Consider the following 15,426-nt stretch of genomic DNA (forward strand, 5'->3'; position numbering starts at 1 on the left):
ACTGTAATTTTTCTTGCAGAGTTGGGGAGGGAGACAGGCCAGAGGAGAAAGAGTATCAATAGTTCAAGTGTTTCTGGCATCCATTCAGAGCAGTGTACAGAATAAGAGGCTCTTTTGTTTTTATTAATTTATTTTGATTTATCAACAATCACTTCCATAAGCTTTTGAGTTTAAAATGTTTCTCCCTGTCCCTCCCCACCTCCCTCCCCAAGATCTGATATAAACTATACATATACATTCCTGTTAGACATATTTTCACATTAGTGATGTTGTAAGGAAGAATTAGAACCAATAGGAGGAACCGCAAGAAAGAGAAAACAAAACAAAAGAAAAAAATAGCAAATAGTATGCTTCGATCTGCATTCAAACTCTATAGTTCTTTCTTTGCTCTTTTGTAAGAAATGTTTTATGATTTTTAAAATAAATTTAGTGAACCTAAAACAAGTTTGAATTATATAGTTTCTGAGGTCCCTTCTAGCTTTAAATCTTTAATGATACTGTGAACATTGAGTTGGCTTCCCTGTATTAACAGGGCAGCTAGGTGGAGCAGTGGATAGAGTGCTAGTCCTGCAGTCAGGAAGACCTGAGTTCAAATCTAGCCTCAGATAATAGCTTGTGACTCTGGACAAGTCACTTAACCCTATTTGCCTCATTTTCCTCATCTGCTAAATGAGCTAGAGAAGAAATGGCAAACCACTTCAGTATCTTTGCCAAGAAAAACCCAAGAGGGGGGCAGCTAGGTGGCTCAGTGGATAGAGCACTGGCCCTGAAGTCAGGAGGACCTGAATTCAAACCCAGCCTCAGACCAAACACTTGACACTTACTAGCTGTGTGACCCTGGGCAAGTCACTTCACCCCAATTACCTTAAAAAAACCCCAAGAAGAGTCAGACAGAACTGAAAAACAACTAAATAGAAATATTTACTAAGTCAAAAAAGTGAACTACTATACATAATATTTTCAGTAGCAAAGTTTAATACAAAAAATGACTTCAGGCTAACTCTGCAGTGATTAGAAAATTGATTTAACCTAAGAATCCTATTCCCTGACAGCTAGGTAATGAAGTAGATAGAGTGCTGGGTTTGGATTCAGAAAAACTTGAATTCAAATCCAACCTCAGACACTAGTTGCCCTTGGGTAAGTCACCTAAAATAATTACACTTACTTCCCAGAGTAATTATGAGTATCAGCTGAGGTAATATTCGTAAAGTACTTAGCATGGTACCTGGCACTATATTAATGTTAGTTATTATTATTATTATCATTATTAATAATCTTATTTCAATTAATACAAGTTTTCACTGTGTATGCTCTTTTAAGTTGAATACTTGATGCTATTAAAATATGCTCATCAGCGAAAAAGAGATGGTCTCTTCTGACACCTTTACAAATAATAAATTATTAGGAATAGGCAAACACAAACCCAGCTCTTTATCATGACTTGTTCATGGATATTACGTCTTTCTTGGTCTCTGAGTGACCTGCAGCTTAACTCAGATTCATATTTTGTCTACCTCTTTCTTAGTTTCACAAAAGGAAAAAGGTTTTCAGGCAGCTCAGGTTTTTTTCCCCTTAAATCTGGTTTACTGCCCAAGCCAGGAAACCAGCAGTGGAAAAAGCTATTTCACACATGTCTCTAGAGATAAGGCAGAAATCCTTCTCCATCCAAAATGACGTTAAAATGTATTGGTGATAAGGCTTTTCCCCTCTTCTGTGGAAACATTCAGCACAATCTTCTCTGCCTTTAAGGCTCCAGGGGCTCATTCAGAGATCAAGAAGGGAAGTACAGAAGCACTCAGAGGCAGAAGTCAGATCCCGGGCATTTGCAATGAGTTAGTTGGGTCATGTGGAATTGAGTATGTGTTGAATCATAGAATGTTGTTAGAGCTGGCAGAAGACTTAGACATCATTTAGATCGACCCTACCTCATATTATAGGTGAGGAAATGAGGTCCTGAGAGGTGAGTGATTTGCCCGTGATTTGCTATCAAATAACAAAACCCAAATCTTCTGACTCCAAATCCAGTATTATACATATATAAAATTATAACTGTTATTGTTTTGTTATATATATTATTGATATAATATCTAATACAATTTAATATAATAAGCTGTTATATGATATACTATACTATAATACACACATATGTATATATATATATATACATATATATATATATATATATATATATGTCAGTCAAGAAGCATTTATTAAGTGCCTGCTATGTAAAGAAAGACAAAAAATAGTCCCTGTTCTTGAGGAACTCACAAGCCCAGTGGGAGAGATGACCTGCGAACATCTATGAACAACAAAAAAAACTATAAATAGGATGTGTTGGGAGATTGTCGCTGGAAGGAGAGTGCTAGAATTAAGAAGGATTAGGAAAGGCTTCTTGGGGAAGGTGGGATTTTGAAGGAAGGCAGGAAAGTCAGGAAAGCCAGGAGGTACAGACAAGGAGGAAGAACATATCAGGCATGGGAGACTGTCAGAAAAGATGCCTGGAGTCAGGAGTTGGAGTATCTTGAATAAGAATCAGTAAGGAGGCCAATGACACTGGATCATAGAATATATGGATGAGAGTAGGGTGGAAGGAGGCTAGAAAAGGAGAGGGACAGGTTATTAAGGGCTTCAAATGGCAAGCACAGGATTTTATATTTGGTCCTAGAGGTGACAGGGCTTGGATTTGAGGGCCTCAATCTCCTCTTCCAGCTCTAAATAGATTGGATCCTATGAAAACAAAGGTATGTGTGCCATTGAGTATGGTTTGAGAGATCCAATGTCCTTGAGGTCAAAGCAATTTAAAGAGGCAATATTTATTAAACCATCTTTTCTTAGATTTTCCCAATGAGCATGTCCCCCATTAATTTTTTTCAAAATCCACTTATTCTTGTGGTGATTGGGTCTTGGATTCTGAGCATGAAAATTAATTATAATAGTTTGCATTGCTTTAAGGAATGCAAGAAGTTTTGTTTTGTGGGTTTTCTTTTCTTTTTTTTTTTACAACTACCTAGAGAGGTAAGAGCAGCGCTAGTTCATCATCGTTTTACAAATGAGGCAACTGAGACTCATAGATGTTCAATGACATACATGTTTAGGGTAACACAGATAGTATGAGAACTAAAATGAAGGAGTTGGCTTCAGAGATTAAGCTCTAAATCTATGATTCTTTTTTTGTTTGTTTGTTTTTGTTTTTTTAATGGGGCAATGGGGTTAAGTGACTTGCTAGTGAGTGTTATGTGTCTGAGGCCAGATCTGAACTCAGGTCCTCCTGACTCCAAGTCCAGAGCTCTATCCACTGTGCCACCTAGCTGCCCCTAAATCTATGACTCTTGAACTTGATCTCAGGGTTTCTCACATTAATTTTGGTGATCTTCCCTCCAGACCTGGTATCCAGGTTTGGTTGCCTCCTATATAAACCTGAGGATTTCCTTCATTATATTTAAGGTAGTAGGTAATACTGAAAAGGGTTGAGTTGATCCAAATGACATTCAGGCATTCAATATTCATGTTGAAAATGGAATAAATGTTGGAATTATGTGCTGTTTTTCTGCTGTGTCTAGCAATTGGAATCTAAACTTTGTAAATAAGAGGTCCTGCCATTTCTGGAGTGAAACTTTAAGTAACTTGGATTCTTTTTCATGACTATTCTAACACTTGGGTTCTTTGATCAAGAAAGGGCCCAGAAATCATGAAATTCTACCAATTCTGAAGTCATTTGTAAGTAGCACTTTGGCTGGTATTAGAGCCAATCAATAAAAAAAAAATTTAAAAAGGAGGTTGCACATAAATGCATGCCAAATGGGTTGATGTGTAAAAATAAATCCGATTTAATTAGGTCGGGTTAACTGTGAGGATATTAGTACCCTTTTAAATTATTCAGGATAGCTAAATACTTTGATGTTGCTTCCAGCCTAAGAAATTAACCATTTAGAGTTGGAGGGAGATTTAGACAAGTACAGCCCCCCTGTTTTGTGGATGAGGAAATTGAGGCATAAAGATGTTAAGTGAGTCAGAGTCATGTAGCTATTCAAGTCAAGTCAACTAGCATTTATTAAGCACCTACTATATGCAAGGCGCAATGTGTAAATGTCTGAGGCAGGATTTGAATCCTTCTCCCTGTCTCCCAGGTCTACTTCCCAATGTTGTAGAGTTCACCGTGTTGCTTCTTTGGAAGTAAACTCCGAGAAAAATACATTTTAACTTCTGTGTTGGTAGCTGGTTACCTATTAGAATTGCTATTTTTTTTTTTAAAGAAAAACCATTGTCTTTATTTCTGTACTATGTGAGATACATCCAGAAGCTCTGTTGATTCTTTCTCTTCAGAAACTCTTGCATCTGTCTTCTCTCTATTCATACCATGATCACCCTGGTTCAGGTCCTCATCACCTCTCACCTGACCTATTGCGATAGCTTCCTAATTGGTCTCCCTGTATCTATTCTCTCCCCTTTCAAACGTATTCTCCATACAGCCACTAAATCAAGATTCCTCCCATGTCACTTGTCTGTTCAAGAATCTTCCGTGGCTCCCCATTGCCTTTGTTTGGCACTTAAAGCCCTCCCCAATCTGGCTCCAACTTGTCTTCCCATATTGACTTCTTATCACTTCTCTCTATGTGATGCACGCTTCAGCCAAAGTGGTTACAGTCATATCCCTTCGCACAATATTCCATCTCCTGCCTTTAGTCACTGTACCTTTATCACTCCAATCTGGAATCCTCACTTCTTCCCTGTGAAACCCCTCACTCCCATATCAAGGGTCGGCTCAAGGACCACCTTCAAGAAACCTTTCCCTGCTTCTCTCAGTTGTTAGTGCCCTACCAAAAACATTTTGTACTTATTTTAAATATATCCTGTACTTACTTCTCTGTGAACATTATATATACTTCCAGGAAAATGTAAGATCCTTGAGGGCAGGGACTGTCTCAGTTTATATTTTTATTGTAATACCTAGCATAGTGCATACTTAATGTTTCCTGCATGATAGATATAAATCACCTAAACTAATGATGTGATTCGATTAGAAAGGCAACATGGTATTACTGAGGAATACGCCAGGTTTTGAATTTGTTTGTTTTTTTTTTGAATCAGAGGTTGTTGTTGTTGTAGTTATGTCTGCTCTTCATGAAACCATTTGGGGTGTTCTTGGCCAAGATATTGGAGTGGTTTGCCATTTCTTTCTCTGATTCATTTTATAGATGAGGAACTAAGGCAAGCAGGGTTAAGTGACTTGCCCAGGGTCACACAGCTAGCAAGTGTCTAAGATCAAATTTGAACTCAGCTCCTCCTGACTCCTGGGTGGGTCTCTATCTACTGCAACACCTAGGGGCCCCCTCGTACCTAGATTAAAGATTAATAATTTTACTTAATAACAGTGGAAACTTGGGTAAGTCTGTTCACCACTCTGAGCCTCTGTTTACATATCTGTAAAATTTGGAATTTGATTATCTCTAACATCACTTCCAGTTCTGGAGTGTTTGGTCCTGTGTCACTACCCCTACAATATTTATAACATGATCTTTAAATTTTTTCCAGTTGTGGTTATATGTTCCACTAAATTATTCATGTTCTAATTTGGTTACCAGGGGCTTCATAGAGGAAAAGCTGACTGGAGTCAGAGCAGACCATAAACATGGAGTGGAATTTTTTTCTGTATAAAACAAAACCCACCACTTTGGCTCTATCACTCTAATCAACCGAACTGACTGACAGAGACTAAGGCTCTAATAATAACTTGCCTGTCTCGTGGGGGCTTAGATAAATCCACCCTAATTGACCTTCCTGTAGACAGACCTTGGAGGATTATGAAAGTGGTTATCTACCACCAGTCCTCTATGTAGAGAAGAGCATGTTAACAGATTGCTTGAAGAAAGGGGTGCCATATTTAAATTCTTTTCCTATATATTTCAGACCTAACCAGAAATCCCTTTTTGTTTTTAAGCTTCAGAGTTGGAAAAGAAAATTTCTAAAGTACATTTGTTCATTTCACTGCCTAATTTGGCATAGTCTAGTGAGGACAATTGAAAATTGTTTTGTTCATTTGTTTTTGATGGCTGGTGGTCTTGTAATATCTTGAGGTAATTTTTTAGAAACTTAATATTCTTTAGACAACACTATTGTTAGAAACGTAGAGGCTTATCATGTTGGCTTTAAGTCAGATCCCTATGTGATCCTGTGTAAGTCATGTGGCCTCAGTTTTCTAATCTGTAAAATCAGAAGGCTGGATTAAATGACTTCTGAGGTCCCTTTCAGCTTAATCCTAAAACCTTTCTCTAAGGCAAATCACTCAACCTTCCTGAGTCTCAGTTTCCTCATATCTAAAATGAGGATATTAATACTAGCGTTCCCCACTTCATGGAGTTGTTTTACAGAATACATCTTGTATTCCTTAAAGTGCTATGTAAATGCACATTATTATTGTTACTATTATTGGAGAATGGAATTTTTTAAAATTCCAGTTAATGAGAAATTCTTGTCAGGTGAATTCGGAGCTTTACTCTCTCTGACCAAGCCTATTGTTATAAAGAATAACATCTAGCCTGCCTGGGTAGTGGGAGCTAAGATATTCTCAGCTGTGGTCTGGTATAGCAGAAATCTTAAGCCTGAGGAAATGTATCAGCTGTTATTTCCTATTCTGACACAAATGCTTCTATATGGGTAGTGGTCAGGCAGCTAACCCTAGGAAAAGAAACTACAAAGGAGAAAAGCTGGAAAATAGCACAGTGACCAACAGAGGAAGCTACCCCTGTTGATTGGGTGGAGCAGGTATGAGTCCAAAACTTCACACGGATGTAGTCAGCATTCTTTTGACAGGAAACGAGAGCCAGATGAGTCCATATGCCTAACTTGATTTTAAGTATCTGGGTGAGTGAGGGCTCCTGGATTTTATGTTCCTGAAAGGAGTTATTATTGAATACTGCTGCAGTTGCCGCTGAGTGAATGCTTATCGTGACTTTAGGGGGCAACATGGGACACTGGAAAGAGCACTGATCCTGAAGATAGAAGATATGAGGGCACGGACTGTCTTTTGCCTTTTTATGTATCCCCAGAATTTAACAACAGTGCCTGGCACTTAATAGGCACTTAATAAATGTTTATTGAGGGGCAGCTAGGTGGTGCAGTGGATAGAGCACCAGCCCTGAAGTCAGGAGAACCTGAGTTCAAATCTGGCCTTAGACCAAACACTTGTGATGCTTACTAGCTGTGTGACCCTGGGCAAGTCACTTAACCCCAATTGCCTAAAAAAAACCCGTTTATTGATTGATAGTGCTTGCAATCTCTGTGTCCTTGGGTAAATCACTTTACCTCCCTCTGCCCCAATTTACTCAGCCGTAAAATGAGAGTGTTGGAAAAGATGGCCTCTGAGGCTCCAGCACTAGGTGTGTGAACTTTGGGGCAGTCATTTTGACCCTGATTCAGGGTTATAGGTTAAAATTTGACAGCCTTGCAGTGTTGAACTGTAGAAAAGACCAGGATATAATCTGGAAAAGTTTTACATTCTCTCTCTCTCTCTCTCTCTCTCTCTCTGTATATATATATATACATATATATATATATGTATATATGTATATATATATATACACACACACACACACATATACATATATGCATATATATTTAAAATACAGTTTCATTTTTAGTTCTAATTCACTCCCTTCCCTCATCCCACTTCCAGTGAGAAGGCAAGAAAAATAAAACCCATTTCAAAAGTCATGCAATACAAATTCTATTAATTATGTCCAAAATACATATATATCTATCTATGCATATGTACACATGTGTGCATGTATATGTATATATGTGTATATACATATGTCACAATCTGCAGTCCAAGTTCATCATCTCTCTAACTGAGGCCGAATTGCATGTTTCATCATGAGTCCTTTGGAATTGTGATTGGCGAGTCACTAAGTCTTTCAAAATTGATTATCTTTACAATAATGCTGTTACTGTATAAACTGTTGTCCTGGTTCCGCTCACTTGACTCTGCATCTATTTATGTAAGTCTTCCTAGGTTTTTCTGAAACCAGTCCCTCATCATATATACCATAGCTTGTTTAGCCATTCCCCAGGTGAGGGACAACCCTTCAGTGTCCGATTCTTTGCCACCAGGAAAAAAAAACAAACAGCTGCTATAAATATTTTTATAATATGGGTTCTTTTAAGAGTCTTGCTTTAAATAAGTCCTGAACGAAAGCCCATAGTTTAACTCTGTGATATAAAGCAAGAGGAACGGATAGTTCTGGGCAGTCTTTTCTCTGAAGAATGTGTCAGTTTAATCCAAGCCTTTTATAGAATCCTTAAAAGATTGCATGCTTTCCTTATATGAAATATGGTTCACATGTTATATAGCAGTATTTTTCCCTTCATACTTTACAGACATATTGTTGGGATGTCCTACAGGAGATAGTATATAAAATAGGGTCCATCAAAGAAATGGTGCCAGTTTTGGATTCAGTGGGAAGGGAATAAGCATTTATAGTCCCTTCTATGTTCTAGGCACTGTTAAGCGCCTTAAAAATAATTACCTCATTTGATCCTCACAATAGGCTTGGAAGGTATCCCCATTTTACAGTTGAGGAAACTGAGGCAAATAAATAACTTGCCCAGGGTTATGCAGCTAGTAAGTGTCTGAGGCCAAATATGAACCCAAGTCTTCCTGAATCCAGGCCTGGCGCTCTACCCACTGCAATTACGTAGCTGCCTCTAGAAGACCAGAATTTGAATCACAGCTCTGCCCTTATTACCAATGTCACTGATCTGTCTCAAGTCTCCTCATCTATAAGTAGGGACATTGGACTAGATCAGGGGTTCTCAAGCTGGACTCATAGACCCCCCCACCTCTCCACCCCATATGGTTTGTGGATAGATTTCAGGGGGTGTCTGAATTTAGATGGGAAAAATTAAATTTTTATTTTTACTAACTGCAAACTGAAATTTAATATTTCCTTCAATTATGGGTGTAGGCAACAAATCAACATTCATAGAAGGGGTTCATAGACTTCACCAGACTGCCAAAGGGGTCCATAATACACAAAGGGCTTAGAACTACTGAACTAGATGATTTAAATTCTCTTATCTCTAAAATCCTACTCACAATTCACTCATCCCCAAATTTACCTTATTCTACATTTGCTTCTAATATATATATATATATATATATATATATATATATAATGTGTGTATACATGTGTATGTGTATGTGACATCTATATGTCATATATGTATGTGTGTGATAAATGTGTATATGACATAATTCAACCTGGTTCAGTGTCTTGTCCCATTTTCCTTTGGGATGAACACTAGTTCTGTCTTTGGACTGGATCAGACAATTGTTAAAATAATGACTTTGGTTAACTCATAAATTTTCCTTTCTTGCCTGGTAAAAATATGTTTTTTACTCTTCAAACAAAAACAAAACCCCCCAAAAAAAATCTGACAAAATTTCGCAAGCCAGAAACATGACCTGCTTCCTGCCCTGATTAATGTATGAGTTTTGTTCCATATTAACTTATAAAATATTTGTTGGGCACCAACTATATTTAGGGTACTCTGATAGATATTGGGGAAAAGGTATATGTGAGTATATGTAGAACATATATTAGAAATGACTTTATCAGATGTTTCAGAGGACAGAACTTCTTCAACAGAAAGTCCATATATGAGAGAGCACTATTTATGGCTTTGCAATTCTAAAACAGAAAACTGTGTGGGAAAATATTACATTTCAGGGAAGGTCATAAGGAATTTGGATCTAATGTTTTGAGTCTCTAATGAGTTTAACATCTTCTGAACACTGAAAAGCATCCAGTTCAACTTAATTCAAACTAATAAGCATTTTAAAGTACCTACTCTGTGCCAGGAAGCTAGATGGCACAGTGGATAGTGTGCCGGACCTAGAGTCAGGAATCCTCATCTTCCTGAGTTCAAATCCGGCCTCAGATGCTTACTAGCTGTGTGACCCTGGACAAGTCACTTCACCCTGTTTACCTCAGTTTCCTCATCTGTAAAATGAGCTGGAGAAGGAAATGGCAAATCATTCCGATATCTTTGCTAAGAAAACTCCAAATGGAGTCATGAAGAGTTGGGCATGACTGAAAAACACCTGAACCAAACTGAATGTCTTGACAAGACAGAGAAAAAGACAAATTTGTTTCTGCCCTTTAGGAGCTTACAGTCTATTCAAATAGAAGCTTCTCTAATAGTGACTCAAATGATCCTTATTTCTTTTAAAGTTTTGTTTACTTGGTTTTTTTGGGGGGAAACAGCCATTTCTGGATATATCTTCAACCCACCTGCCTATTGAATGTTCCTTTGTAACAAGAAAACCAGCCAATCAAAAGCAATGCATGCACCTGACAAAGACACATCTGACAGAATGCACAGTCTTCTACACCCATAGTCCTTTCTCTCTCTAACAAAAAGAGGGAGATGTATTTTCCTTTTACTTCTTCAGGGACAAGACTGGGCATCATGATGTATAATACACTTGAAATGTAAATTTTCACTGCTAATGACGACCACTCAGAGTAATCAGTGCCCTGGCACACAGTAGACACTCATAAAGGCTAGTTGAGTGACTGCTTGTAAAGTGCTTTTGTCAGCCTTAAAATGATATATACAGTTTAGCTATTTGTTTGCTGTGGCTTTTCTGGCCTCCTCAAGTCACATTACCTATGCAGACAGCTGGTGATGGTGATTTCAGCAGGTCAGCTGATGAGAGCATGGATTTGTTACCGATATCATTCGTTTATTTATACTGGAAAATTTCCTAGTTCCCTCAGATGGTGCTTGGGCCTTTGCTGGCCTGCAGTCTCTGTTTCTCTCTCTTATACAATACATACCAGTTCCACATAAAGCAGAGGTTCTTAATCTAGGGTCCATGGACCTCCAAGGAGTTCACAGGTATATTTTAGAGAGTTCGTGAACCTGGATGGGAAAAAAAAAGTTACATCTCTATTTTCACTATCTCTGATTTAAATGTAGCATTTCCTCCCAACATGAATGTAGTCAGTAATCACAGTAGTGTAACTCCATCAGATTGTTAAAGGGGTCCATGGTGCAGCAAGTTTAAGAACTGCTGACATAGAGGGAGGTAGATGTCATAGTAGGTGTAGTGCGAGACTTGGAATCAGGAAGAACTGAGTTCAAGTCCTGTCTCAGACACATACCAGCTATGTGACTATGGACAAGTGGAAATTTAACTTCTTTGTACCTCAGTTTCCTCATCTACAAAATACGGATGATAATAGCACCTACTTCACAGGGTTGTTTTTAAGGTTCAAATGAGATAATGTGTAAAACATTTTGCAAGTTTTAAAGCTCTCTGTAGTATACTTTCAGTATATACAATGGACCAAAGAGCAAAATCTGCTTTAAAGTGGGCACACTATTATTGTTTAAATTATTATTGTTATTATAATTGGCTCCTAAGTGTTTGGTTTTATTGTCCTGTGTCCCTCCAAGGGACTTGGATCTATTCTCTCACCAGGATTCTGTCCTTTTGAACTCTATATGCCTTCTGCTCTGTAGTTCCTGGCAGAAACAAATGTTTGGAACATGATTGGAACCTGTCAGAATATTGCTTCCTCTGTGTCCAAAGCTGAATGTCCAAGTTTCTTTCATCATTGATAGACTTCAGTATGAAGGACACTGGGACTTACGCACCACGATACCTAGCCCTTGGTTAGCTGTTTTCTTTTAAAGTAATTGACTCCTTCCCCCCTGAGACCTTTATATTTTCCTGGCCTTGTTCCTTTCCCCATATTGTTTTCTCTCTTTGAGGAATTCCACTAGAATACGGTTCTCATCATAGGTGCAGCCAGCTATTCACATTAAATAGCCAGGAAGAAGAGAAAAGCAAATGGAAAGATTTTAACTCACATGTGAACAATGCTCTCTTTTTGTTGTTCTCATCTTACCATATTTTCTTCATTCATTCCACATTAGTTTATCAAGGACTGTGCTGAGGACTCTCCTCATGCTTAGATGGAGTGGGATGAGGTAGGGAAGGTATAGATAGAAGATGGTCCCTGTTCTTTACCATACAACTGAATGATATACCTTACATTTGATCCTCACAATAATTTTATGAGTTAGTACAATTATTCTTGTCTCCATTTTATAGGCAAAAAAATCTAAGACCACTCAATCTCAATCCAACCATGTGTGATTAGATCCCAGCCATCCTGCTGATTAATAAATCAGCCTGAATAAATTGAATGAAAGGATGCTCATGGTGTTTTTCAGTGACAGTGGCCCAATGGGACCGAGATAGGAGTGCTAGGCATTGGACTGTCACAGCGAAGAAGTTGGATATGAATGGGGAGGTCTGAGAAAAGGACAGGGAGAATCCCAGGCAGCTAGGTGGTACACTGGACAGGGTATTGGATGTAGAGTCCAGGAAATCTGGGTTTGAATCCTGCCTCAGGCATTTATTAGATATGTGACCCTGGACAAGCCAGTTGCTCTATCTTAGCCACATTTTCTCCATCTATCAATGGGGATGACAATAGGTAGTGGTGCACTGATAAATGTTTGACTGGCTCTCCAGGGTGGAAAAAGTGTACATAGGACACACTTTTAAGTTTAATCTGCATCATTAATATTTTCTCTGTCTTTTTCTGAAGTTTAGGCAATCAACAAAACAGTAAATCAACACCTGATTTGTAGCATTTACTGATTTCTAATGTATAAATACCCATACTGAAAATTTAATAATTTGCTCTTGAGAGCTGACTGGAGCTGGCTCCTGCACATGCCTGATAACACCTACTTCACAGGAGTTGTGAGAATCAAATGAGATAACCAGTGGAAGGAATTTTTCAAACATTAAAGCACAGTATAAATTCTAAGTATTATTATAATCACAAAAAAAAAGATTCATGGAAGTTAAGAGTAGGGAGAGGCTTAGAGATCATCTCTTATAATGCCTTTATTTTACAAGTGAGAAGAGTTGTGCCACAGTGGTGAAGTGACTTGAAGTCACAAAGCTAGTTAACATCAACAGGTAGGTACAAGGTAGGGATTTACAAGGGAGTAATTAGGTGGTGCAATGGATAGAGCACCAGGCTTAGAATCAGGAAGATTCATCTTCATGAGTTTGAATGCAGCCTTAGACAGGCACCTCGGACAAGTCACTTTACCTATTTGCCTTAGTTTCCTCATCTGTAAAATGAGCTGGAGAAGGAAATGGCAAACATCTCCAATATGTTACTAAGAAAACTCCAAAATGGAATTGTGAAGAATTGGACATGACTGAAATGACTCGATAACAACAACAGGGATTTACAAAGGAAACAGAATTAGAACTGGCCAAAGTGAATTAGCAACATCTTTGCCCTCAGGTCCCTTCCCATTGACTAGTACTTAGAGGTAAGAGTGAGAGTGGATCAAAGCTCTGAAGAGGTGTCCAGTGACCCTTTAGAACCCAGCCGAAGTTCTGGCAATGAGCCATCAGTTGTGCCCTTCCATCTCACTGGAATGGAGGAATTAGCTAAGACACAGAGATATGTATTTATAGGAGGCAGTGGGTATGAAGACTAAACCCAAAGGAAATTTTTTTTAAAATGAGGAAAAGGACCCATATATACAATAGTATTTATAGCAACTCTTTTTATGGTGGGAAAAAACTGGAAATTGAGGAGTGCTCGTCAATTAAGCAATGGCTAAACAAGTTTGAATCTTATATGAATGTGATGGAATGCTATGGTGTGGTAAGAAATGATGAAAGGCATGATTTCAGAGAAACCTGGAAAGATCTGTATGAACTGACGTAGGGTGGAGTGAACAGAACTAAGAGAGCAATTTATACAATAACAACAATATCATAAAAGCAAACAACCTTGAAGTCTTAGGAACTCTAATCAACACAATGAACAACCATGATTCCAGAGGACTTGTGATGAACCATCTGAACCACTCCTGGGTGCTGGGCTCAGAAAGCAGACTGAGAAATATTTTTAGTGGGACAGGGTCAATGTGGGAATTTGGTTTTGCCTGACTAGACACAAGATTTTGTTTTTCTTTTCTTTTTCAATGGCCAGGGGAAATGTGGGAGTGAGAGAAACAAGATGTTTATTAAGAAAAATAAAATTTAATTAAAAATAAAGATTGTAGTGGAGATAATGGTGGTGGTGGGGAGGAGTTTAACATCAAATTAAGTTGCTGTAACATAGTGAACTCATTAATAACTATTACTATATGTCTGGGCAAGTCACATAACCTCTATTTGCTTTAGTTTCTTCATCTGTAAAATGAAGGTAATAAAAGCATCAAGCCTCCCAGTGTTTTTGCAATTGCAAATGAGATAATAATTATAAAGTGCTTAGCACAGGATCTGGCATGCAGTACGATAAAATGTTAGCTGCTATTATTATTATTGTTATTATCCATTAAACATCTGTTAACAGTGATTTTTGGGAAGGACCCTTCTGAATCTCTACCCATGCCTGATTAGGAGAAGAAGCAATCACATGAAAAAGCTTTGCATTGCTTTGAGTGCTGGTGTAGTCTAGACAAACTAGAGTGTCATAATTCACTATGTGGGAGGTTGGGTACATAGATACAAACTTGTAGTAACTCAGCGGTGGTGGTTCACCATTTCCACTTCTGTCTCCCTTAATTTTGTATGCCATCTTGGTTGGTGTCCCTTTAAACAAGGTTGTTAGGAACTCATTTGACATGTTTGTGTTCCTTTAGTTATCTTGCGTGGTCTTCACTTTTATCCTGTAAATCTCCAGGATACAGAATACATCTAAAAGGGAGTTTGAGTAGTAATGATGTGTCCTACAGATTTAGCCTGAGAGCCATCAATCTACCTGGCCCTCCACAAACAAGTTTAAACCCCTGTGACTAGAGAACATTGTCTTATAGTGGGCAATTTGGTGACATACCATAAAATTGACATTGACCACACAAATGTTTATTAAATGCCATTCCAAACTATTCCCCCCATTTTTTTAATTCTCCCATCACAAGAGCACATAATCATTTCAGAGTTTGTACATTTTCCTCCTGTGCCTCAAATTTCCATGATATATAACAAGAAGGGATAGAATTCAGAGGCAAGTACAGAACATTAAGTAGCCTCTAGGCCACATTACTGTAGACCTGTCATTTCTGGTCCACAACCAGCTCCGCTTTCTTTGGGGACATAGTTATATGCTGGTTTCCACAGCTGGTTTTGATTTTGTGTATCCATTTATTCATTAATTCACTTGTTTTGCATTTTCTCTTTCCTAGGGACTCCGGATCATTTTCTCGAATGCCTCCAGGCTCATATTTAGGCTCAGTTCATCCAGTGGCATGAGAGCTACAATCAGGATCTATGCAGAAAGCTATGAGAAGGACCCAAGCAATCATGATAGGGAACCACAGGTAACAGGACGAGATGCTTCCTGGCATCTGGCACATGTCCTGCTCTGAATT

The 15,426-nt window shown here is 38.3% G+C and overlaps 1 protein-coding gene across 1 annotated transcript in view; it reads left to right on the forward strand.

The window, feature by feature from the left end:
* PGM5 (phosphoglucomutase 5) overlaps positions 1-15,426 on the forward strand; it is a 208,160-nt gene that overhangs the window by 159,764 nt on the left and 32,970 nt on the right. Inside the window, exon 10 of the mRNA XM_021001819.2 lies at positions 15,241-15,375. Within this exon, the coding sequence (XP_020857478.1) occupies positions 15,241-15,375 (135 nt within the window). The remainder of the gene's footprint in view (positions 1-15,240; positions 15,376-15,426) is intronic.

Source organism: Phascolarctos cinereus, unplaced genomic scaffold, assembly GCF_003287225.1.
Source record: "Phascolarctos cinereus isolate Bilbo 61053 unplaced genomic scaffold, phaCin_HiC Scaffold_4;HRSCAF=312, whole genome shotgun sequence".
Lineage (NCBI taxonomy): Eukaryota > Metazoa > Chordata > Mammalia > Diprotodontia > Phascolarctidae > Phascolarctos > Phascolarctos cinereus.